The sequence below is a fragment of the Hyperolius riggenbachi genome, chromosome 5 (genome assembly GCF_040937935.1).
Source record: "Hyperolius riggenbachi isolate aHypRig1 chromosome 5, aHypRig1.pri, whole genome shotgun sequence".
Lineage (NCBI taxonomy): Eukaryota > Metazoa > Chordata > Amphibia > Anura > Hyperoliidae > Hyperolius > Hyperolius riggenbachi.
In genome coordinates this window covers 415,665,198-415,688,370 of record NC_090650.1, presented here as the reverse complement: position 1 = coordinate 415,688,370, position 23,173 = coordinate 415,665,198, and the positions used below count along the sequence as shown (strand labels likewise).

The following is a 23,173-nucleotide window of genomic DNA, read 5'->3' as shown; positions in this document are numbered from 1 at the left end:
TCCTGGAACCCTAGACTTCGCCCTCCATAAACCTAAAAACCCACTGCAAATGTGCTGGCTGGTCCAGCTGCCACTTCTTCCTTACTTCCCTTACCCATCATAGGTAGCTACAAGTGTCCCTTAGCCTTAGGTAGCCAGAGGTATCCTCAGTATTAAGTAGCTAGAGGTGGAGGTGAAGGGAGATCTTATCAGTGGAATGCGGAGAGCTGGGTGAGTAACTTAACTTACGATCAACGTGAGACTCTGTATAAGGAAGGAGGGAAGCGCTAGGGGAGGGGATTGAGCCGCCTTTCCATCACTGGGCGCCTGTAGGCACATGCCTACGTTGCCTTATGGTAAATCCGGCCCTGACTATGTGAGTTGCTTTGCGGTGCGTTGCTGCATGCGAGCGCACTGCCCACACAACTGTGTTTTTTTCTACATTGAGCATATTATACAGTTTGCTTACTGTTAATGGTAATGAATATTTACAGCAAGCGTACAGTTGTGCACGTAGTGTGAACGCCATCTATGGGTACCATTGCTGCTGACATATTAACTATGTATGACAATATAAATAACTCTATTCTGCTAGGAGTGTTGGTAACATTTGCTCGGAAGTCATCATTGTTTAAAGAGGAACTGTAGTAAAAAATCCTCTATAATAAGACCCCTGTGTCCCTGCGTCACGCTGTCTCTGTGCAGCTGGTCCGTGCTTTTTGCTACTGCGCATGTGCGCAGCATGGACCCAGCCTCACAGAGACAAGAGGCCGGGGTCAGGGAGCCGGGCGACCGGGTGTGCGGCAGATGCGCGTGCGCAGTACATGCAGTGGGCGGCGGCGAGAAACACAGACCCTAGAGCCCGTTTCTAACCGGCCTTGGGTCTGCTAGTTACCTAATAATACATTTGCTTATTTGTTTTACAATATTTATTTATGAATTGTTTAGTCAGTGTTTGCCCATTGTAAACTCTTTCCTCTCCCTGATTCACATTCTGACATTTATCACATGGTGACATCTTTAGTTCTGTCAGGTGATCTGGACGGAATGTTCCTTACTGAGAGTTCTATGCACAGAGGAATATATTGCTTGCTAGGCAGGTGGAAAAAGCTGTTATTTCCCACAATGCAATGAGGTTCACAGATGGCAAACTGTCAGGACCATGGCCCTGACATCACACTGTGGGAGGGGTTTCCCCACAATATCAAGCTATAAAACTTCTCTAGAGCTATCCCCCATCCTGTGGAACTCTCTCCCACTCTCTCAGGCTTGCCTCCTCCTCCAACACCTTCAAACAAGCCCTCAAAACTCACCTCTTCAAGGAGGCCTACCCCACCTCACCGCTGCCCTGTTTTTGCTGAGAACCTTTCGATGCGGCCCGCCTCCTTTCGTGTCACCACCCCCTGCATCTAGATTGTAGGCCTTTGGCAGGGCCCTGTCCCCTTTTGTATCATACTTCACTGTGCACTCTACCCACAGAATAACCTGAACTTGTATTGTTGGAACTACTCCTCCAGTGTATGATCTGGCATTGTGTATGTTATTGCTTATGGTCTGTATTGTGTTGTCTGTCACCCCTATTATCATTGTCTGTAACCTTATTTATTGTCCAGCGACTTAACATGGCTTCAATTAAAAATATCCCCTTAAAGAGACTCTGTACTCAAAAAAAATGCCCCTCCAAATGCACAGCCATCAATTTGTCAGGCTGCGCAATATTTACCTTTTCTGACTCCAGCGGGGGCGCTGTTGCGGCTCTCTGCTCAGAAATAGGTGGAAATAGCTGATCCCAGTTGGTTAGGCAACTTGCTCCTGCGCAGTAGAGCGGACCTGACTGGGATCGGCTATTTTTGCCTATTTCTGAGCCGAGAGCCGCTACTGCTCCTGCGTTGGAGCCGGGAAGGTAAATATTTACGACCACTGTTTGGAGGGGCATAGCGAGACCACCGTGGGGAGGAGGAGGATGGGGGAAGGCTTCCCCCTCCAGAGGTGAGTACCCCCAGGGGCATTTTTTTATTGTTACAGATCCTCTTTAAAGCCCAAGTTCAAACTAGTGATGATCGCAATCTGCTAATTACAATTACACAAAATTTCACAATAAAAGTTCGCAATTACGGCCACGCAAAATTCCGATTTGAAAGTTGAATTGGGTTTGCTTAGCCCAGGGGTGCCCAATAGGTCGATCGCGACCGCCTGTTGAGTAGATCGCGGCCGCTTGGCCGCGTCCTGTCATAATCTGAAGCTGTGCAGCGCAGCTGTCAGATTTTGCTGCCTAATGGTGGCCACTAATGATCCAATCTTGTTCATCCAATCTTACCATTTCTATGTAATATAGGGGAACTGCCTAAATTATCCATTCAATAGATTTACTAAATTTACCCTTATTCTTCATAGATTTGGTAAAATTGGATGAAAAAGATTGGATCATTAGTGGCCACCTTTAGAAACTTCACGGAGGAAAGGGGAGAGGCGCGGCTAAAGAGGAGGCGTGTCTGAAGGGGAGAGGAGCAAATGAGGAGACAGGTCTCCTCCCCTCCAGAGTCCAGGCTGTGTGACTCATCATACAGCGTCCCCTCTACTCCAGGCAGAAAGTATTGAGAAGAGATTTCGGTAGCCTCAATTTGCACATGAAGATTATGTTAAAATAATTTATATGCCACAGTTCGGCCCCATGCACTCAGCTGTTGCTGCTCCATCTCCCCTGCCACTTTTAATGTGCATAAAGACATAGTAAGCAAATCTCTGGGCACGCACACAGCACTGTAGAGATCTGTGTATTCTATGCACAGTATGTTCTCTTGCCTGGCCGAATCTGACTCGTACAGACGTCAGTGACACATGAGTGAACAGTGTGTTGTGATGTGTTTTTTATCTTGAGAGGAGACAGAGAGAACTTTTGGCATACAGGAGAGAAGCTGACTGCGCTGCTGAGAGGAGCAAATGAAGAGATAGGTCTCCTCCCCTCCAGACTGCCAGGCAAGTGAGAACACTGGACAAATGGCATCAGGAGGATTCTGAAGCTATTTTCTACATTTGAAAGGAGGTAGAGTGAACTGCTGGGATAGGGAGAGGGGGCTCATGACATGTAGGGGAGAAGGCTCCTGCAGTTACTATTTGATAGGCTTTTTTTTTGGGGGGGGGGGGGGGGGTTACAAGGATCCTTATATATGGGGGGGGGGGGTCAGGTAGATCTCGGGGACTCTGCAGGTTAAAAAGTAGCTCGCGAGCCGAAAAAGTGTGGGCACCCCTGGCTTAGCCCATTCGTAATTTTGCATAATTGCGTGTAATTTCATGTTGAGTTTAGCGATGAATAGCGAAACCCCCATACATGCTACTCTCACCAAAATTGCTACACACCAAGAGCATAGCAATAGTCATAGCAGCCATAGCAGCTGCTATGGGGCCCTGGAGCAGAGGGGGCCCAGGTGGTACTTGATGTATTCACCAACTTTCTTGTGTTCCTCCACCCATGGACTATATGCAGTGTAGATTGCATGAGAATGTAAATTGCCCAATTAACTCATATCCATAGGGTAGAGGCAGGTGGCATTGCTTTAAAAATGCCTACGTCTTATGGCCCCAACCAATACTTTTGGCTACCTAGGCTGGTGTGGGGAACATTTGGCAACCCAAGCTGGGGTCTACCTGCTTCCACTGGCTACCCTTACTGAAGGAAGGGCTACTTAATGCTGGGAGGCCCTCTATTTACCTAAAATTGTTGTGTGGAGGGAAAGTGCACAAAGGAGCCTTGTTATTTTTGGGAAGGGGGCCCCACCTAAAACTTTGCTATGGGGCCCCATGATTTCTAGCTACGCCCCTGATACACACATTAAGGGGAATAGTGGGAACAAGATGAACATTTTTTTTCAAAAAGACCTTGTAGTTTTTGAGAACATTGATTTTAAAATTTCGAAGTAAAAATGGTTTCTAAACTTGTTAAAATGACATTTTTCTGTGCAAACCATTTTTCCATTAAATAGTGTCCTATAAAACTTCAGAATAATGACGTTATCAGGTTACATGGAGGCAGGTTATGCCAGTCAATGTCTCTCCCGTAAGGTTAATCACCAGTTCAAACATTCACTCCCCTAATTCTCAGAATGTTGTGTGTGGGGCAGGAAAGTGTAATCGCCCTGCATGGGGGCGGCACAGAGATAAGAGGGAATTCTGGGAGACAGCTGGGAAATAGGGCCTGTCATGTGTGGCCAAATCTCCCCGGCAAGGGACAACACTCATTGCTTTAAGTTTATTGGTTTACTCTGAACTTTAACTCTGTATTAGGTAGAAACAAAGTAAAGGTACACAGCTCAGATCAGCTTTGCCATTAAAACATTTGGATTAAATTACACTTTAGGTACAGTAAATTCACGGAAATCTCACAACGATCTAAGCCAGTGTCTGTCTCCAGTAATGACACTGTGATCAAGATCCAATTCCCCAACACACAGATGGGCTCATAAAGCAAGGTGTGGTCAAAGTACACAGACGGTTTTACTAGGTTTTGTCACCTCTACTCATATTCTATTTTTGGAAGATAAACAAAGAAAAAAACATATCCCTTTTATGTTTTTCTTTGGAACAACAACAACATGAACCTGAATAGTGCACAGCAAAATTATTAGTTTCTGTTTGGGAAACTTTGTTACAAAACATATCAGTGTCATTTATTTTTATTAAAACCATTTAACAATTTGATAATTTTGAAAGCTGACCATGCGCACAAATTGCACGTCTTGTCATGCCTGGAATCTGTACACTGGTGGCAGTTCAGGCAACCCAGGTATTTTCCTCTTCTTGCATGCATGCATACTCAGAAACAATTGTTACTTGTTTTCTAGAGCTGCAGAAAATGAGTGACTGCCAGCAGCTGTGATACTCCTAATATCGCGCAGAAAAAGTGGGATCAGCGCATCACCAGGCCGCCTCTGAATGGCCTCAGCTCAGAGATGCACTGAGCCCCCCCAGAGACTACAAACGCACCTTGAACCCAAACAGAGGCTCTGCATATACACCAAAGAAAAACTAACAAGTGGGAGCAGCTGACCAGAATTAAATCAAACATAGCAAAGAAATGAACAGCGCTACTTAAAAACAGATGAATGCTTACCTGCAAAAAAGTCCAGACCCCACTCATGGGATACAAATAAACAATGAGCACACATACAACCTGTCTACCACTTGGAGGATGTTAGTTTCCACTAACAGCTTGCATGCAATTTGTTAGGTACTCGTCCCTCCCACTGTCGAAGAAGTCTTTCCTCCATGGGAGGGGACCTAACACTAACTAAATCCTACCTATGCATATGCATAGCCTGGGCGCGCTACCAGTAAAATTAAGAATTGCGCAGAAAAAGTGGGATCAGCGCATCACCAGGCCGCCTCTGAATGGCCACAGCTCAGAGATGCGCTGAGCCCCCCCAGAGACTACAAACGCACCTTGAACCCAAACAGAGGCTCTGCATATACACCAAAGAAAAACTAACAAGTGGGAGCAGCTGACCAGAATTAAATCAAACATAGCAAAGAAATGAACAGCACTACTTAAAAACAGATGAATGCTTACCTGCAAAAAAGTGCAGACCCCACTCATGGGATACAAATACACAATGAGCACACATACAACCTGTCTACCACTTGGAGGATGTTAGTTTCCACTAACAGCTTGCATGCAATTTGTTAGGTACTCGTCCCTCCCACTGTCGAAGAAGTCTTTCCTCCATGGGAGGGGACCTAACACTAACTAAATCCTACCTATGCATATGCATAGCGCTGTTCATTTCTTTGCTATGTTTGATTTAATTCTGGTCAGCTGCTCCCACTTGTTAGTTTTTCTTTGGTGTACATGCAGAGTCTCTGTTTGGGTTCAAGGTGCGTTTGTAGTCTCTGGGGGGGCTCAGCGCATCTCTGAGCTGAGGCCATTCAGAGGCGGCCTGGTGATGCGCTGATCCCACTTTTTCTGCGCAATTCTTAATTTTACTGGTAGCGCGCCCAGGCTATGCATATGCATAGGTAGGATTTAGTTAGTGTTAGGTCCCCTCCCATGGAGGAAAGACTTCTTCGACAGTGGGAGGGACGAGTACCTAACAAATTGCATGCAAGCTGTTAGTGGAAACTAACATCCTCCAAGTGGTAGACAGGTTGTATGTGTGCTCATTGTATATTTGTATCCCATGAGTGGGGTCTGCACTTTCTTGCAGGTAAGCATTCATCTGTTTTTAAGTAGCGCTGTTCATTTCTTTGCTATGTTTGATTTCATTCTGGTCAGCTGCTCCCACTTGTTAGTTTTTCTTTGGTGTATATGCAGAGCCTCTGTTTGGGTTCAAGGTGCGTTTGTAGTTCCTGGGGGGGCTCAGCGCATCTCTGAGCTGAGGCCATTCAGAGGCGGCCTGGTGATGCGCTGATCCCACTTTTTCTGCGCAATTCTTAATTTTACTGGTAGCGCGCCCAGGCTATGCATATGCATAGGTAGGTTTTAGTTAGTGTTAGGTCCCCTCTAGTGGGAGGAAAGACTTCTTCGACAGTGGGAGGGACGAGTACCTAACAAATTGCATTGCAAGCTGTTAGTGGAAACTAACATCCTCCAAGTGGTAGACAGGTTGTATGTGTGCTCATTGTGTATTTGTATCCCATGAGTGGGGTCTGGACTTTTTTGCAGGTAAGCATTCATCTGTTTTTAAGTAGCGCTGTTCATTGCTTTGATACTCCTAATATCAGGAGCTATCCTCCACACACTATTCTCCTTGTATCTCCACTGAGCCCAGCACCGATTAGTCAGAAGCCATTCTATGCCACTTTTCATTTTACCTTTTTATGCCAAAAATCTTTTCTCTCATTTTGAAAAACTGAGATCACATGACTATGTCTGCTGAAGATTGCCTAAGCAGCTGTAAGATCTGTGAGATGAGCTCCAGCCTCTCTTCTTTCTAATACTGCTGCCATGACATAGTGCAATAAGTTTAAATGATTGTTTTAGCTTCCTCTTGTAAATAAGCTAGTCTACACTTAAAGGGCAACTATCCTAAAAAAATAGTAAAATTTAAAATACATACATATACAGTATGTACATTTCTTCCAGAGCAAAATGCACTATAAATTACTTTTTTCCTACGTAGTTGTCACTTACATTAGGTAGTGAAAATCTGTCAGATCTGCCAAGTTATGGACTAGTCCATCCGCTTGTGGGGTATTCTCAGTTATTTCTCTATTACCGGTAATAAAACACTACTGAATGGCAGTTGCTCAGTTTAACTGCTTTAATAGTGTGCAAGATCCTTTATACTGAGTGCTTTTGTAGTGAATTAGGGAAATAATAAGAACCCCCCCCCCCTTCTTCCCCATAAGGAGATGGACTAGTCCAAAATCTGTCAGATCTGTCAGATTTTTACTGCTTACTGTAAGTGACAGCAACATAGGAAAAAAGTCATTTATACAGCACAAAGCCTTAAGGTGGCCGCACACCATACAGTTAAAAGATCTAATGTTTCACCAATTCGAAAATCTCTATAGGTTGTCCCGAAAAAATCAAGAGCTTTTATTTGTTTTTGATTGATAAATGCGATCGAATATCCTAGTTTTTTTTCCGATTTTTGGAGATTGGACACGTTTGAAATTTCAGACCAACCTTATCAAGAATTGTATGGTGTGTCATGGATTGCTAGAACCTGAGGCAGCTCCATCATTATGCCCTCCTCCCCCGCCACAAAAAGTCTGCTCTCTGTTCCTTTTTTCCCGAGCTCCGGACTGCCCTTCTCTGCCCGGGCAGCCAATCAGGAGCCGTGACAACCCTTGAACCAGAAAGAGCAGCAAGCGCATGCGCAGAACTAGCCCCACGGACACAGGAGGCTGCAGAGGACGCAGGGACTCTGCTGCAGCCCACGGACTGCTTTTATTATAGAGGATTTCTCTCAGAGAAACATACATTGTATATGTATGTATTTTAAAGAGACACTGAAGCGAAAATGATATAATTAATTGGTTGTGTAGTACGGATTATTACTAGAAAATTAGTAGCAAAGAAAATATTCTCCTATTTTTATTTTCAGTTATATAGTGTGTTTTATAACATTGCACCATTCTCTAATATTTGCAGTTTACACACTACTCAGCATTCTAAATGTTTTACAGAGCAGGCAGGTGAACTATTGACCTGTCCTCTGCTGAAGACAAAACAATATAGTGACTGACAGTTGAGGTAACAAGCTTCAGAAGACAGAGCTCTCTGCCACTTTGAAAGTCATGGAGCTCAATGGCTCTTTTGCATAGGTAACAACTGGAGTTTCTTAACTCTTCCTGTACTGGAAACAATATTAGACTTATGTCTCTGCTCCTAATGTTTTATTTCTTAGCTGTACTACACGTACAAATCATTATATCATTTTTTTTTTCCGCTTCATTGTCTCTTTAAATGTTACCATTTTTTCGCAATGGTTCTCCTTTAAGCCAGCCAGCCTATAAATTACAGAAAAAAAACTTGTGATTCAGGTTTTTTAATAGATATTTACAGTAACCCTTTTCGACAAATAGGTTTATATGACAGCCTTTCTATAGTTCAAACTCATCTCTGAGCGCAAATGCATTCCTAGCCAGCCGCTTCCTGCAGCACAAACGTTCATGACGCAAATGAGCTCCCTTGTTGGTTGGATGGATGGTGGGGGAAGGCCATACACTGGTTGATTTGCCATCAGATTCGACCAACAGATAGATCCCTCTCTGATCGAATCTGATCAGAGAGGGATCATATGGCTGCCTTTACTGCAAACAGATTTCAGCCTGAAACCGTTCACAATCTGTGGTGGTGTTGGTGCTCCCCCTCCCCCACATACATTACCTGCTCCGCCGGCACGACTCCCCTGGTCTCCACTGTCTTCTTCTCCGCTCTGGTCTGGTCTCCGGGTCCAGCAGGCTTCACTTCTTCCTGTCTGGGGGAAGTTTAAACAGTAGAGCGCCCTCTACTGTTTAAACTTCCTGCCGGGACAGGAAGAAGTGAAGCATGCTGGATCCGGAGCCCATCGCGGAGACGGAGCAGCGGAGACCAGGGGAGTCGCGCCGGTGGAGCAGGTAATGTATTGCAGCTGTATTGCGTCGGTCGTCGGGCACTCAAACGCTGCTAGCGACGCGCTCCCTACCCGCGGGCAATCGACGGTAATTTCCCGCACGGAGCGATCGATATATTTCGCCCCGAAATTTATCGTTAATGTTAATGATTTGACAGCAGATTCGATCCCAGTGATCGAATCTGCTGTCGATCGGCGGGGGATCGGTCTAGTGTATGGCCAGCTTTAATGGTGCAATCGGGCTACATATGGAGCAAACCATAAGCAGTGGCTGATGCTATTTCTGATAACTACGGCAGATCTACCAATGATCTGTACTCTCAGCGCCTTGTCTGTTTGCCTTGTGTTGTTTGAACAGCCATTAATACTGATGAGAGGTGACTTATACTACTGGGCAGCTGTAACGCATTAATGCCATGAATACCTGGAACTGCATCTTCACTCTACGCTGATGTCTTATTGCAACTTTAAAGGGAGCCTGAAAGTAAAAAAAGACCCCAAATTGGGTACTCACTTCAGGAGAGGGAAGCCCTGGATCCTTCTAAGGCTACCCCCATCAAGTATATAGAAAGAAGGCGCATGGAAATTTGAGCACTTGGTATTAAATAACAATATTTTACTAGATTGTGAGCTCCATTGAGGGACAGTTAGTGACAAGACAATATACGCTGTACAGCGCTGCAGAAGATGTCGGCGCTATATAAATGCTTAAATAAATATAGCTAAACCTAGCCCTACTCCCAAACAGAACTCGCTCTACTCTCAGCCTGATGCCTAACGCTAAACTCCTCCCCCCCCCCCGCCCCCGCAAAAGCTACCTACCCGAGGGCTAACCCTACCCCCCCCTGCACAAACTACCTACCTGACACCTAGATCTCAACCCTACTCTCACACAGAACCTTCCCCTCTGATGCCTAACCCTAACCCCCCTGCATAAAAAAGCACTAACTACCCACCTGGCACACCTAACCCTAACTCCCCCCCCAACAAACTACCTACCTCACGCCTAGACCTCAACTCCCTGCACAAATAACCTACCTGACGCCTAACCCTAACCCCCCACTCCTAACCTTAACCCCCCACGCCGCCAATTGCCGCCCCCCCTGACACAAGAAACAAAAACTTAATTTCTCAGGCTCCCGCAATAGGTGCCTATTGAAATATTCACATTGAGGCATAATTTGTTCGCCTGCGGCACTACCTATTTATAAGGCACTACGTGCGCTTCTCAATGCCGATATTTTAATAGGCTCCAAATGTGGCAACCAAACTTCCGGCTCTAGTGGGCGCCCTCCTCACCATTCCATCGCTGAGACTCCAGCAAGCCTGGCCACACTGCGCAGGTGCAGACAGCTGGTGCCTGCACACTGGCATGGAGCCGAACGGGCTTTGCTTTTCCCACTGAGCCCAAGTGGCAGGCCCGTGTTACTGCATTGGCTGCACAGTGCGGCCGAGTTCCGTGGAACTTTGGGGTCCCAGTGTTGGAGGGACAGAGAGGGACGAGGGAAGGATCCAGAGGATTCTCTCTCCTGAGGTAAGTAGTATCTGATTTTGTGACTTTTACAGTTCCCAGTCAGATTTGCTTTAAAGCAGCAGATCCACCTTATAAAACAAACCGCAGCTATTTCCTCACCAACTTGCTGAATTATGCTTGTCTAGTCCATTTCCAAGCTGCATACATTTACATAAAATAAGAATCCACAAGCATGGTAGGGACTAGACCATAAATGTCAAACTCCAGCCCAGGGGCCAAGTCTGGCCCTCAGAGCCATTAAATTTCGCCCTAAAGGGGTTTCCCCACATTGCATTATGTTTGGCCCACTTTAGACCACCAGGGAAGCTATACTGAAGGTGAAGCCCTAGAACACCAGGGAAGCCATATGGGGGAGGGGAAAGCACTAAACACTAGGGAACTGTCAGGGCCGGCGCTTCCACAGAGGCAAAGGGGAAATTGCCCCTGGGCCACAGAGCCTGTGGGGGCCCCTAAGGTGCCCCTACTCCCCTCCAGTTATGGTGGCCCATGAGAGCGGGCATTCTGTGTGTTTACTCTGTATAGGAAAAGGAGGAGGTGAATAATGGTGACCCCAAAAATGCTTTTTAGGGGACATATGATGAACACCTAATGATATTGTGTGACAGGAGGGGGATTGGATTGGGCCTGGCAGCCAGCTTGGGGGTGATTTGGTTGGAAGAGGGGCATCGCCCCCCCAAGTTTATTTTGCTCCAGGGTCCCATTGTAGCTAGAACCGTCCATGGGAACTGTATAGGGGAGGGTGGGGCCACTAGACACCAGTGATCTGTGTATGGGAGGGAGGACCACTAGACACCAGGGAACAGTATAGGGGCGGGAGGAGGACCACTAGACACCAGGGAACAGTATACGAGTTAGAGGGGAACAATTGCACATCAGGGAACTTTATAAGGTGGCCAGTAGACATTGAGGTTGTCCTGCGGCTAGGTCCCAGAGTTCAATGTCAGCCCACTTTGTATTTGAGTTTGACACTCCTGGAATAGACAGTGAGCTTCTCTGAGGACAGTCAGTGACATGGCTATGAACTCTGTAAAGTGCTGCAGTGCAGAAGATGTCAGTGCTATATAAATACATAATAATAATATGGTAGGACATTAGACTATGACTATGGTAGGGATTAGATTGTGAGCTCTTCTGAGGACAGTCAGCGACATGACTATGTACTTTGTAATGTGCTACAGAAGATGTCAGTGCTATATAGATACATAATAATAATATGTTAGGACATTAGACCATGACAAGGATTACATAGTTAGCACCTAAAACATAAGTAAGCGGTAAGGAGACGAAGAAGACGTTGGTGCTATATAAATGCACAACAATAATAATAATAATAATAAAAACTGACTACAATTATCTGGTGTGTAATAGCCCAACAGTCACATCAGCATGCTAACTATCACTCCATACAGACTAATAACAGCAGGATGGAGAAGAAACAGAAGGATTGGCTATCTTACTTTGGCTTGGCTGACTGGTCCTGGTCTTTATCCTTCTTCCAGAAGTCCATTATCTTCCCGGCGGAGAGCGTCTCATGGTGTCAGCGCTGCACCTGCGGGAGAATTGTGTGTTTTATGGTAGCCTGTTAGAGAGTGTGTGCCCAGCCACACAGGGCGCGGTTGTTTGAACACATCAGTCTCCCCTTCTCCGTCCAGCACTGGTGGAATGTGATCCGTCACAGTAATTGTAGATTGAAAGGTGATTAAGTGTAAACCAAACATGGGGACAACTCTTTCTAGAGAGAAATGTCAACATTGGTACAATTCCAGTTCCAGGCAATACGCCTCATGGTGAGAGGAGGCAATGGAGTGATGCAGTGCGGTAGCACACCTGCTTCCAGGTACATGGTAAGATTAAACAGTCATAATATGAAATTATCGGGCTGTGGCCATCGGCCAGTTCTGTTCTGCAACATGTACGACTATCAGTTCTTCTAGTCATATCCAGAGTCCACCTGAAAACTTTTGGTCACAGAGCCTTCTGTCATGCCGCTCCTACATTATGGAACTCCTTACCTCAGCAGAACAGGATAGCTCCATCCCTGGACGTGTTTAAAGAGACTCTGAAGCCAGTTTAAAAAATAGTTTTTACCTTTTATTTAGCTTAAGGATGATGGTCACTGCTAAAACACTGCATTCCCGCGGCAGATCGAGGGTTTTATAACCCCCAAATCCTAGGGCAAAAATCCACAACTTTCAAAGTCGTGGGTTTTGCTGCCCGGAGAGGCAGAGCTTAGCGCGTGTCAATCTGCCCGGGGATCTCTGCCTCTCCCCGCCCCTCTCAGTGAAAGAAGACTGAGAAGGGCGGGGAGAGGCAGAGCTACAGCCCTAAGCTCTGCCTCTATCAGGAAGTGCTCCCCGGTTTTTGCCCTGAGGATTTGGGTGTTATAAAACCCTCGTTTTGCCACGGGAATGCAGCATTTTAGCAGTGACCATCATCCTTAAGCTAAATAAAAGGTAAAAACTAGTTTTTAAAATGGCTTCAGTCTCTCTTTAAATCCAGACTGAAAACGAACTTGTTCAGTTTGGCATTTACAGAAGTATAATTTTGTTGTGAGAATACTTCATCCTACTACCAATTACTGAATCTGAGAGAGCCTAAGTGATTTGAATGGGAGAGAAGCTCTTTAGAAATGTTATTGTTCTCAATGCAATCTGGTGCCTTATGCTGGGAATACACCATGAGTTTTTTTGGCAGATAGATGGCTCGATAGATAATTTCCAACAGGTCTGATCTGATTTCGATTGTTTTTCTGATCGATTTTCTCATAGAAGAATGGGAATCATTCTGAAAATCGATCAGCTAGTAAATCTGCCGAAAAAACTCATTGGAAGCTATGTGAGGTAAATATTTGTTTGTAGGGAAAATACCTCGTAAGGTATTTTCCTCTTTTTTTAGCAATTCTGAAATTTTTTTCTCCATTTCCGAACATGAGGTAAAAAAATGAGGTAAATGCATAAAGTGAGGTAAACATGAGGTATTTCAGCGGTAAGCATGCAGTAAATAAATAATAGTAGTCTTTAAAGGTCTTCCATAAGTTAGGATAGTCTTTAGAAGATTTTTTTTGAGGTGGGAAGGTGTATTTGATTATGTAGCAACCTATGAAAAGTATATTTATAGGCGTGCTTTATAAAAAAAATCCAGTAAATATTTGAAGTTTTATCTCTACTATTTTTTTTCTATTACACAGTCTGAATAGGAACGGCACTAAAACAGCAATAGGAACTCCACTAAAAACTGCAAAATGCATACAAATTGACTTTACCTCCAGGAACAGGCAGGTTGTACAGATTTACCAAATCTATGTAGTATAAGGGCCAACAGATTGAAACTACCTTGAATGATTGATTCGATAAGCTCTTAAGGTGGCCATACACTGGTCGATGTGCCATTAGATCGACCAGCTGACAGATCCCTATCTGATCGAATCTGATCAGATAGGGATCGTATGGCTGCCTTTACTGCAAACAGATTGTGAATCGATTTCAGCCTGAAACCGATCACAATCTGTTCAGCTGCTCCTGCCGCCTGTCCCCCCCCCGTATACATTACCTGAGGCTGGCTCCCGGGCATCTTCTCCGCACTGCACCGCACCGCTGTTCTTGCTCCATCCCGGCGCTTCCTGTGTTACTCCGTGACCAGGAAGTTCAAATAGAGCGCCCTCTATTTCAACTTCCTGGTCACCGGAGTGACACAGGAAGCATAAGCGTACACTGGGACATGCGGAAATGCGGTGCAGCGAGGAGAAGAGGACCCCGGAGCCAGCTTCAGGTAATGTATACATGCTCGGATCGGGCCCGAATCGTACGCCGCAAGCGACGCGCTCCTACCGCCGGGCGATCGAGGGTAATTTCCCGCACGGCGCGATCGACGGTCCGATCCGATTTCGGGAGGGAATCGGATCGGCGGGTGCGTTTAGCGCAAGCGATTGGCAGCAGATCCGATCCCAGGATCGGATCTGCTGTCGAAACGGCCGTGAATCGAGCCAGTGTATGGCCTGCTTTATACTACACGAAAGTGGTAAGATTGAACAACCAAGATTGTATGGTGTGTGTTGAGCCTTAAACTGATCGGTAAATTATGTGCTAACATGCCCCCTAATTTCCTTTGAGAATAGCTATTTTTGGTAAATTACCTCATGGATTACCTCATTATTTACCTCATGAGGTAAAACATGACTAAAACCTACCAAAATTGCTAAATGTCATTACCTCATGAGGTAAATTAGCGTACATGAGGTAATTTGTTTGATAACCTTCCCAGAATTGGGCCATTGTGCATTCCCTGGATCAGATCGAGGGCTAGGACAAGCTTTTCCAGCAGCAGAGGAATATACTCTCGTGTGCATTCCCCCTCCCTATAAAGTATTCCCTAGTGGTTTAGTGGTCCCCTCTCCCTACTTTTTACATTTCCCTGGTGTCTAGTGGCAGTGCCCCCCTCCCCTATACATTTAACAGGTGTCTAGTGGCAGTGCCCCCCTCCCCCATACATTCCTCTGGTGTCTAGTGGCAGTGCCCCCCATACATTTCCCTGGTGTCTAGTGGCAGTGCCCCCATACATTTCCATAGTGTTTAGTGACAGTGCCCCCCTAAACATTTGCCTAGTGTCTAGTGGCAGTGGCTCCCCCTCCCCCCATACATTCCTCTGGTGTCTAGTGGCAGTGCCCCCTATCATTTGACTGATGTCTAGTGGCAGCAGCCCCCCTTCCTACCCTATACATTTCCCTGGTGTCTATATGGGGGGACACCTTTGGCTATCTGTTATTATGGGAGAAAGGGCCTTTGAGTGGGGGGAGGGAGGGCCACAAATTATGTGCTGCTTGGGGCCACTAAAGCATTTGCAGCACCCCTGTGTATGAGCCATTGCACACCCATACTGTACTGTTTAGAGTACGAGTTGCCCATAAATCTCCATCTTCCTACGTCAGTCATTATCTGTATAGATGCAAAACCTCTGTAACCAATTTTTAAGAATCCAGCCTCTATTAGGGACACTATAGAAAAAATTATCGTAAGAGAACAGAGGCGCCAGTAGGATAAAAGGTAATAAAAATTTAACAATTTGCTGGGAGGCAGTGGTGGACTTACCTCCGGAAAGCAGACTCAAAATACTGTCTGAATTAAACAAATACATTTATTCTTGGTACCCCAAAAGATGCAACGCGTTTCGCAGGCACAGCCTGCTTCATCAGGCAATAAGATAGGGGTCAAACAGTAGCTCGTCAGTAGCACAAATAGCGCCTCTATGGAAAAAATGTCACTTCTATATATATAAAATCGGATGTATGTATGTGTGTGTGTATGTGCCGCGATCACGCGAAAACGGCTTGACCGATTTGAACGAAACTTGGTACACAGATCCCTTACTACCTGGGATGATATGTTCTGGGGGTCTCGCGGCCCCCCTGCACACCTGGGCGAAGCTACAAACAGCGAATCAGATTTCACCCATTCAAGTCAATGGAAAAAATGTAAAAGGCTGCCATTCTGCCAGTAATCAAGCCAGAGTCCCCACACTTGGCACAGTTGGTCACTTGGTGACTGAGGTTACAAATCTAGGAAAAGTGGGCGGAGCATAAAACAGCCAATCAAATTTCAGCCGTTCATTTTCAATAGGAAAATGTAAACTGCAACCATTCTTACACTGTTAATCGCAGGGTTCTCAAACTTGCCACAGTTGGTCACTGGGTGAATGCGATTAAGATTCAAGAAAGTGGGTGGAGCCTAAAAAAGCCAATCAAAATTCACCTATTGATTTTCAAGGGGAATATTTAAACTGCTGTCATTCTTACACTGTTAATGGCAGAGGCTTCAAACTTCCTACAGTGTGTCTTTGGGTAACTTGGGTCCAAATGCACTAAAGGGGCGGGGCCACAAACAGCCAATCAGATTTCCTTGGTGGATAAACTGCTTCCATTCACACATTTTTGATGCCAGGAACCTGAAAGCTCACAAACTTGGTCATTGAGTGACTGTGTGTCCAGGTTACAAAAAAGTGGGCGGAGCCAAAAACAAATTTGACTAGGAAAATATAAACTGTAGGCATTCTTACACCATTAATGGCAGGGTTCTCAAACTTTGCACAGTTGGTCACTGGGTGAATGAGATTAAGAATTTGGAAGGTAGGTGGAGCCTACAACAGCCAATAGAAATTCACCTTTCGATTTTCAAAGGGAATATTTAAGCTGCTACCATTCTTATACTGTTAATAGCAGATGCCTCAAACCTGGTACAGTCGGTCACTGGGTGATTAGGGTTCAAATTCAGAAAGGGGGCGGAGCCACAAACAGCCAATCAGATCTGTTTATTTTTCAATGGGAACATACAAAGTATTGATACCAAGGACCCCAAAGCTGATAAACTTGATAGAGTGACTGTATGTCAAGGTTAGAAAAATTGTGCGGCGCCAACAACTTAATTTTTTACATGGCAGGGTTCCCAAACTTGACACAATTGGCCACTGGGTGACTGGTATTAATATTCAGAAATGTGGGTGGAGCCTAAAAACAGCCAATCAAAATGTACCTATTGATTTTCAAGGGGGAACATTTACATTACATTTTACTCCGTCTAATCTGGGCTGCGTGTGTGTTCCAATACACCAAGCGTCACATGCTAATCATGTGACGCTTGGTGTAATGGAGCGCACACGCAGCCCAGATTAGACGGAGAGGACAGCGTGCTTCTGAGCCGAAAGCTATGCGCCGGCCAGAAGTGAAGAGGGAAGAATTATGTTCAGGTCAAGGGTCAAGCAAGTCTCCGGGACACCGGCATGAATAGTGCACAAACAGCGGCAGACGGAGGAGGCAGGATGAGGTCACAGTATGTACTTTTGACCCCCCACACACTGGAGTTACCTGTTTATTCAGCTGTGGTATCCTTTAATGGCAGAGGTCTCAAACCTGATACAGTCAGTTATTGGGTGACTGGGGTCCAAATTCACTAAAGTGGGTGGAGCCACAAACAGCCAATCAGATTTTTTAAATTGATTACAGCCATTCTGTTATTGGCAGGGTTCTCAAACTTGACACAGTTTGCCACTGGGTGACTGGGACTAATATTCAGGAAAGTGGGTGTAGCCTACAACAGCCAATCAAAATTCACCTTTTGATTTTCAAGGGGAATAATTACATTGCTGCTATTCATACACTCTTAATGGCAGAGGCCTCAAATCTGGTACAGTCAGTCACTGGGAGACTGGGGTTTAAATTCTGAAAAGGGAGTGGGCCAAAAACAGCCAATCAGATTTGTTTAATTTTAATGGTAACATGCAACTTATTGATGCCAAAGACCACAAAGCTCATAAACTTGGTCAGTGAGTGACTGTATGTCAAGGTTAGTGGGCAGAGCCAAAAACAACTTTTTACATGGCAAAATATAAATTGCAGCGATTCTTACACTGTTAATGGCAGGGATCTCAAACTTGAAACAGTTGGTCACTGGGGGACTAGGATTAATATATGGAAAAGTAGTTGGAGCCTACAAGAGCCAATCAAAATTCACCTATTGATTTTCAAGGGGAATATTGAAACTGCTGTCATTCTTACACTGTTAATGGCAGAGGCCTCAAACCTGCTACAGTCGATCATCAAGTGACTGTGGTTCAAATTCACTAAAGGGGTGGAGCCACAAAAATCCAATCAGATCTGCTTTTTTTTGGATAAACTGCTTCCATTCACACAATTTTGATGCCTGGAACCCAAAAGCTCACAAACTTGGTCGACTGTGTGTCAAGGTTACAAAAAGTAGGTGGAGTCAAAAACAGATTTTCTGGGAAATTGTAAACTGCAGCCCTTCTTACACTGTTAATGGCAGGGTTCTCAAACTTTGCACAATTGGTTACTGGGTGACTGGGATTCAAAATTCATAACAGTGGGTAGAGCCTAAAAAAGCCAATCAAAATCACCTGTTGATTTTCAAGGGGAATATTAAAATTGCTGCCATTCTTGCACTGTTAACGGCACAAGCCTCAAACCTGGTACAGTTAGTCATTGGGGTTCAAATTCCGAAAAGGGGACAGAGGCACAAACAGTTTCATTTCTTGGAAAATACAAATTATTGATGCCAAGGACCCCAAAGCTCAGAAACTTGGTCATTGAGTGACTGTATGTCTAGGTGACAAAAAGAAGGCAGAGCCAAAACCAAATTTCACTGGGAAAATGTAGACTGAAGGCCTTCTTACACTGTTAATGGCAGGGTTCCCAAACGTTGCCCAGATGGTCACTGGGTGACTGAGATTAATATTCAGGGAAGTGGGTGGAGCATATCATAGCCAATCAAAATTCACCTGTCGATTTTCAAGGGGAATATTTCAATTGCTGCCATTTTTACACTGGTAATAGCAGATGCCTCAAACCTGCTACAGTTGGTCATTGGGTGACTGGGGTTCAAATGCTGGAGAGGGGCAGAGCCACAAACAGCCAATCTGATTTGTTTAATTTCTATGGGAATATACAAATTATTGATGCTAAAGACCCCAAAGCTCACAAACTTGGTCATTGAGTGTTTGTGCGTTAGGGTTAGAAAAAGTGGGAGGAGCCAACACCTGTCAAATACATACCCGGGCAATGCCGGGTCATCAGTGGGTGGAGACAAATACAAATTTCACTGGGAAAATGTAAACTGCAGCCATTCTTACACTGTTAATTGGAGGGTTCTTAAACTTTGCACAGTTGCTCACTCAGTGAATGGGATTAATATTCAGAAAAGTGGGTGGAGCCTACAATAGTGTATAAAGCTTCACCTATTGCTTTTCAAGTGGAATATTTAATTGCTACCATTCTTGCACTGTTAATGGCAGAGGCCTCAAACCTGGTACAGTTGGTCATTGGGTGACTGGGGTTCAAATTCAGAAAAGGGGGTGGAGCCACAAACAACCCATCAGATTTTTTCATTTCAATACAAATTATTGATGCCAAAGACCACAAAGCTCACAAACTTGGTCATTGATTAATTGTTAGGGTTAGAAAAAGTGGGTGGAGCCGACACCAGCCAAATATATTCCCGGGCAACGCCGGGCAATCAGCTAGTTCATTATAAAATTGCTAGAAATACAGATGGTGCTGGACAAACACCATCTGTAATATTAGCAGTGCATGTCTGAGTGCTATAAGTTTACTGGAATGCACAGCCGCTGCTTCCACAGCTTCACAGGGAGGGACACAGAGCGGAACAGGGAAAGGCTGCATTTAGCTCCCCCTGTGGGTGATCTGAACATCAGGGACACAGAGAATCCATATCTCCCAACTTTTTGAGATGCAAAAGAGGGACACTTAAACCACGTCCCTGATCACGCCCCCGTCACACCCCTGCCACACCCCTAGTCACGCATACCATAAAGAATTCATAAGAAAAATATGTTTTCCATAATTCAAACCACACTGGTCCTTTCCATCCTGGTTCATTTTCCATCATATTAACATTTTAATATTAGTAATATATCAATTTAAAGGATGTGATTTAGGGCTGAGCTCTCGGATTCCGAATTTCGAGTTTGCCATCGGAATTTGGCAGTTCTGAGTAAGCACTCGAAACTCGAAAATTCTGCAATTCCGAGTACCGAATTCGTGTTTACATTGAAGTCAATTGTGCTAAATTCCGTGGTGAATTGTGAAGCCCCCTTACATGCTATCATCGCCAAATTTGGCATGTATATTAAGCAGATGAGTAGGAACATGGTAAAAAAAAAATTTGTGAAAAGAGCTTATAGTTTTTGAAATAAACGATTTTAAAGTTTCATAGGAAAAATGATTTTTAAACTGTGTAAAATGACACTGCTGCAGAGCAGGTTACTGCATTCCGAGTTCTGTATACATATTGTATACATTTCATGAAAACAGACAGCGTGGGGTCCCCCCTCCCAAGCCTCCTTAACCCCTTGTCCCCCATGCAGGCTGGGATAGCCAGAATGCGGAGTCCCGGCCACGTGGGGCTTCACACCCTGAGCTATACCAGCCCGCATGGTCCATGGTATGGGGGGGGCTCTGGAGGAGAGGGGCGGCCAACCTCCCCCTCTCCCCCAGAGTCCTTGTCCAATCCATGGACAAGGGGCTCTTCCCCACCTCCGGTGCCCCAGGAGGAGGTGGGGGCCGCCGACGTCCTGGGGGGTTTATGGTGCCATCCGGGGTTCCCCTTTAACAAGCGGACCCCGGAAGCCGCCCCCTCCCCAGGAGAAATGAGTATAGGGGTACACGGTACCCCTTACCCATTTCAGCAGAGTTAAAAAAATAAATAAAAACACGACAACGAAAAAAGTCCTTTATTGTTCTAAATTAACCAGGGATACTTACCTTGGGATAATCTCACGCCAGTAACCTCAGGAGTGGTCCCACGCCAGTATCCTCTTAGGACATCTCACCACCCTCCCACACTGACGAACTCCCACCACTGAATGGTCACAGTCAGCCTCTGCATCTGTATAGCAGAGGCTGAGAACACGAAAATTTTGCCTTTAAAACAAGAAATTTCGGCAAACAGTGATGCAATCAAAATGGCCACTGGGAAATCCCCGATTGCTGGAGGCCACACTCGAGTGGCGAAAGCAGTGATTTTTCACATAGATGGTGGGTCCAGGTGACCAGAGCAGGAGGTGCCCTAATCCCCTGGACCCACCCATTCATGTGAAATAACGCGTATTCTGACACTCTGAGGTGGCCTCCGGGGAACAGGGATTCCCCAGCAGCCATTTTGTTTATGTTTGCCGAAAATTCTTGTTTTAGCAAACAATTTTCGTGTTTCTAGTTTATGCAATACAGATTGCAGAGGCTGTCTACAGCCATTCATCCCCAGGAATTCTGTAGGATCGGCAGGTGCGTGGGACCTCCTAAGAGCATAGAGGGGGGCACAGCGCAGGAAGGTGGGAAAGTGGGCACAGAGCGGCGGGGAGGGGGGGAAGCCTCCCCTCCCTCACCTAGGGCCCCCCCTTGTGCACTCCCCCCACCTCCAGAATTCCAGCTAGCCAGCGGAACGGCTTACCGAGAGCGATAGCTCTGTGTGCCGCTGGTCTGGTATTCTGCACTGACACTGTCCAATCACGCTCTCGCAGTACTTCCTGTGAGAGCATAATTGGACAATGCAATGCAGGAGACCAGACCAGCAGCGGCTCACAGAGCTCTTCTCTCGGTTAGTGATTCCCGCTCGCTGCCGCTGCTGGCTGCAATTTTGGAGGGGGAGCACGGAAGGGGGACCCTAGGTGAGGGAGGGGGGGAAGGCTTCCACTCCTCCCCGCCACTCTGTGCCCACTGCCCCCCCTTCCAGCATGGGGGCCCCCACTAACTGGTGACCTGCCTACCTAAACTGGGGACACCTATAGACCTGGGTATATCTATACTGGGGACACCTATATACCTGCCTACCTAAACTTGGCAGCGAGCGGGAATCACTTACCGAGAGAAGAGCTCTGTGTGCCGCTGCTGGTCTGGTCTCCTGCATTGCATTGTCCAATTACGCTCTCACAGGAAGTACTGCGAGAGCGTAATTGGACAGTGTCAGTGCAGAATACCAGACCAGCGGCACACAGAGCTATCGCTCTCGGTAAGCCGTTACGCTGGCTGGCTGGAATTTTGGAGGTGGGGGGAGTGCACAAGGGGGGGCCCTAGGTGAGGGAGGGGAGGCTTCCCCCCCTCCCCGCCGCTCTGTGCCCACTTTCCCACCTTCCTGCGCTGTGCACCCCTCTATCCTCTTAGGAGATCCCGCGCAACTGCCGATCCTGCAGAACTCCTGGGGATGAATGGCTGTACACAGCCTCTGCAATCTGTATTGCATAAGCTAGACACACGAAAATTGTTTGCTAAAACAAGAATTTTCGGCAAACAGTGTCATAAACAAAATGGCTGCTGGGGAATCCCCGTTCCCCGGAGGCCACCTCAAAGTGTCAGAATACGCGTTATTTCACATGAATGGGTGGGTCCAGGGGATTAGGGCACCTCCTGCTCTGGTTACCTGGACCCACCATCTATGTGAAAAATCACTGCTTTCGCCACTCTAGTGTGGCCTCCAGCGATCGGGGATTTCCCAGTGGCCATTTTGATTGCATCACTGTTTGCCGAAATTTCTTGTTTTAAAGGCAAAATTTTCGTGTTCTCAGCCTCTGCTATACAGATGCAGAGGCTGACTGTGACCATTCAGTGGTGGGAGTTCGTCAGTGTGGGAGGGTGGAGGGATGTCATAAGAGGATACTGGCGTGGGACCACTCCTGAGGTTACTGGCGTGAGATTATTGCAAGGTAAGTATCCCTGGTTAATTTAGAACAATAAAGGACTTTTTTCGTTGTCGTGTTTTTATTTATTTTTTTAACTCTGCTGAAATGGGTAAGGGGTACCGTGTACCCCTATACTCATTTCTCCTGGGGAGGGGGCGGCTTCCGGGGTCCGCTTGTTAAAGGGGAACCCCGGATGGCACCATGAACCCCCCAGGAAGTCGGCGGCCCCCACCTCCTCCTGGGGCACCGGAGGTGGGGAAGAGCCCCTTGTCCATGGATTGGACAAGGGCTCTGGGGGAGAGGGGGAGGTTGCCCCCCCATACCATGGACCATGCGGGCTGGTATAGCTCAGGGTGCGAAGCCCCACGTGGCCGGGACTCCGCATTCTGGCTATCCCAGCCTGCATGGGGGA

General features: G+C 46.1%; 1 protein-coding gene across 3 annotated transcripts in view; it reads right to left on the bottom strand.

Moving 5' to 3' along the window:
• FER1L6 (fer-1 like family member 6) overlaps window positions 1–23,173 on the bottom strand; it is a 288,985-nt gene that overhangs the window by 256,802 nt on the left and 9,010 nt on the right. For all 3 annotated transcript variants that reach the window (XM_068237997.1, XM_068237996.1, XM_068237998.1), the window contains exon 2: window positions 12,024–12,115. In XM_068237997.1, the coding sequence (XP_068094098.1) occupies window positions 12,024–12,073 (50 nt within the window). In that variant the 5' untranslated portion in view covers window positions 12,074–12,115. The remainder of the gene's footprint in view (window positions 1–12,023; window positions 12,116–23,173) is intronic.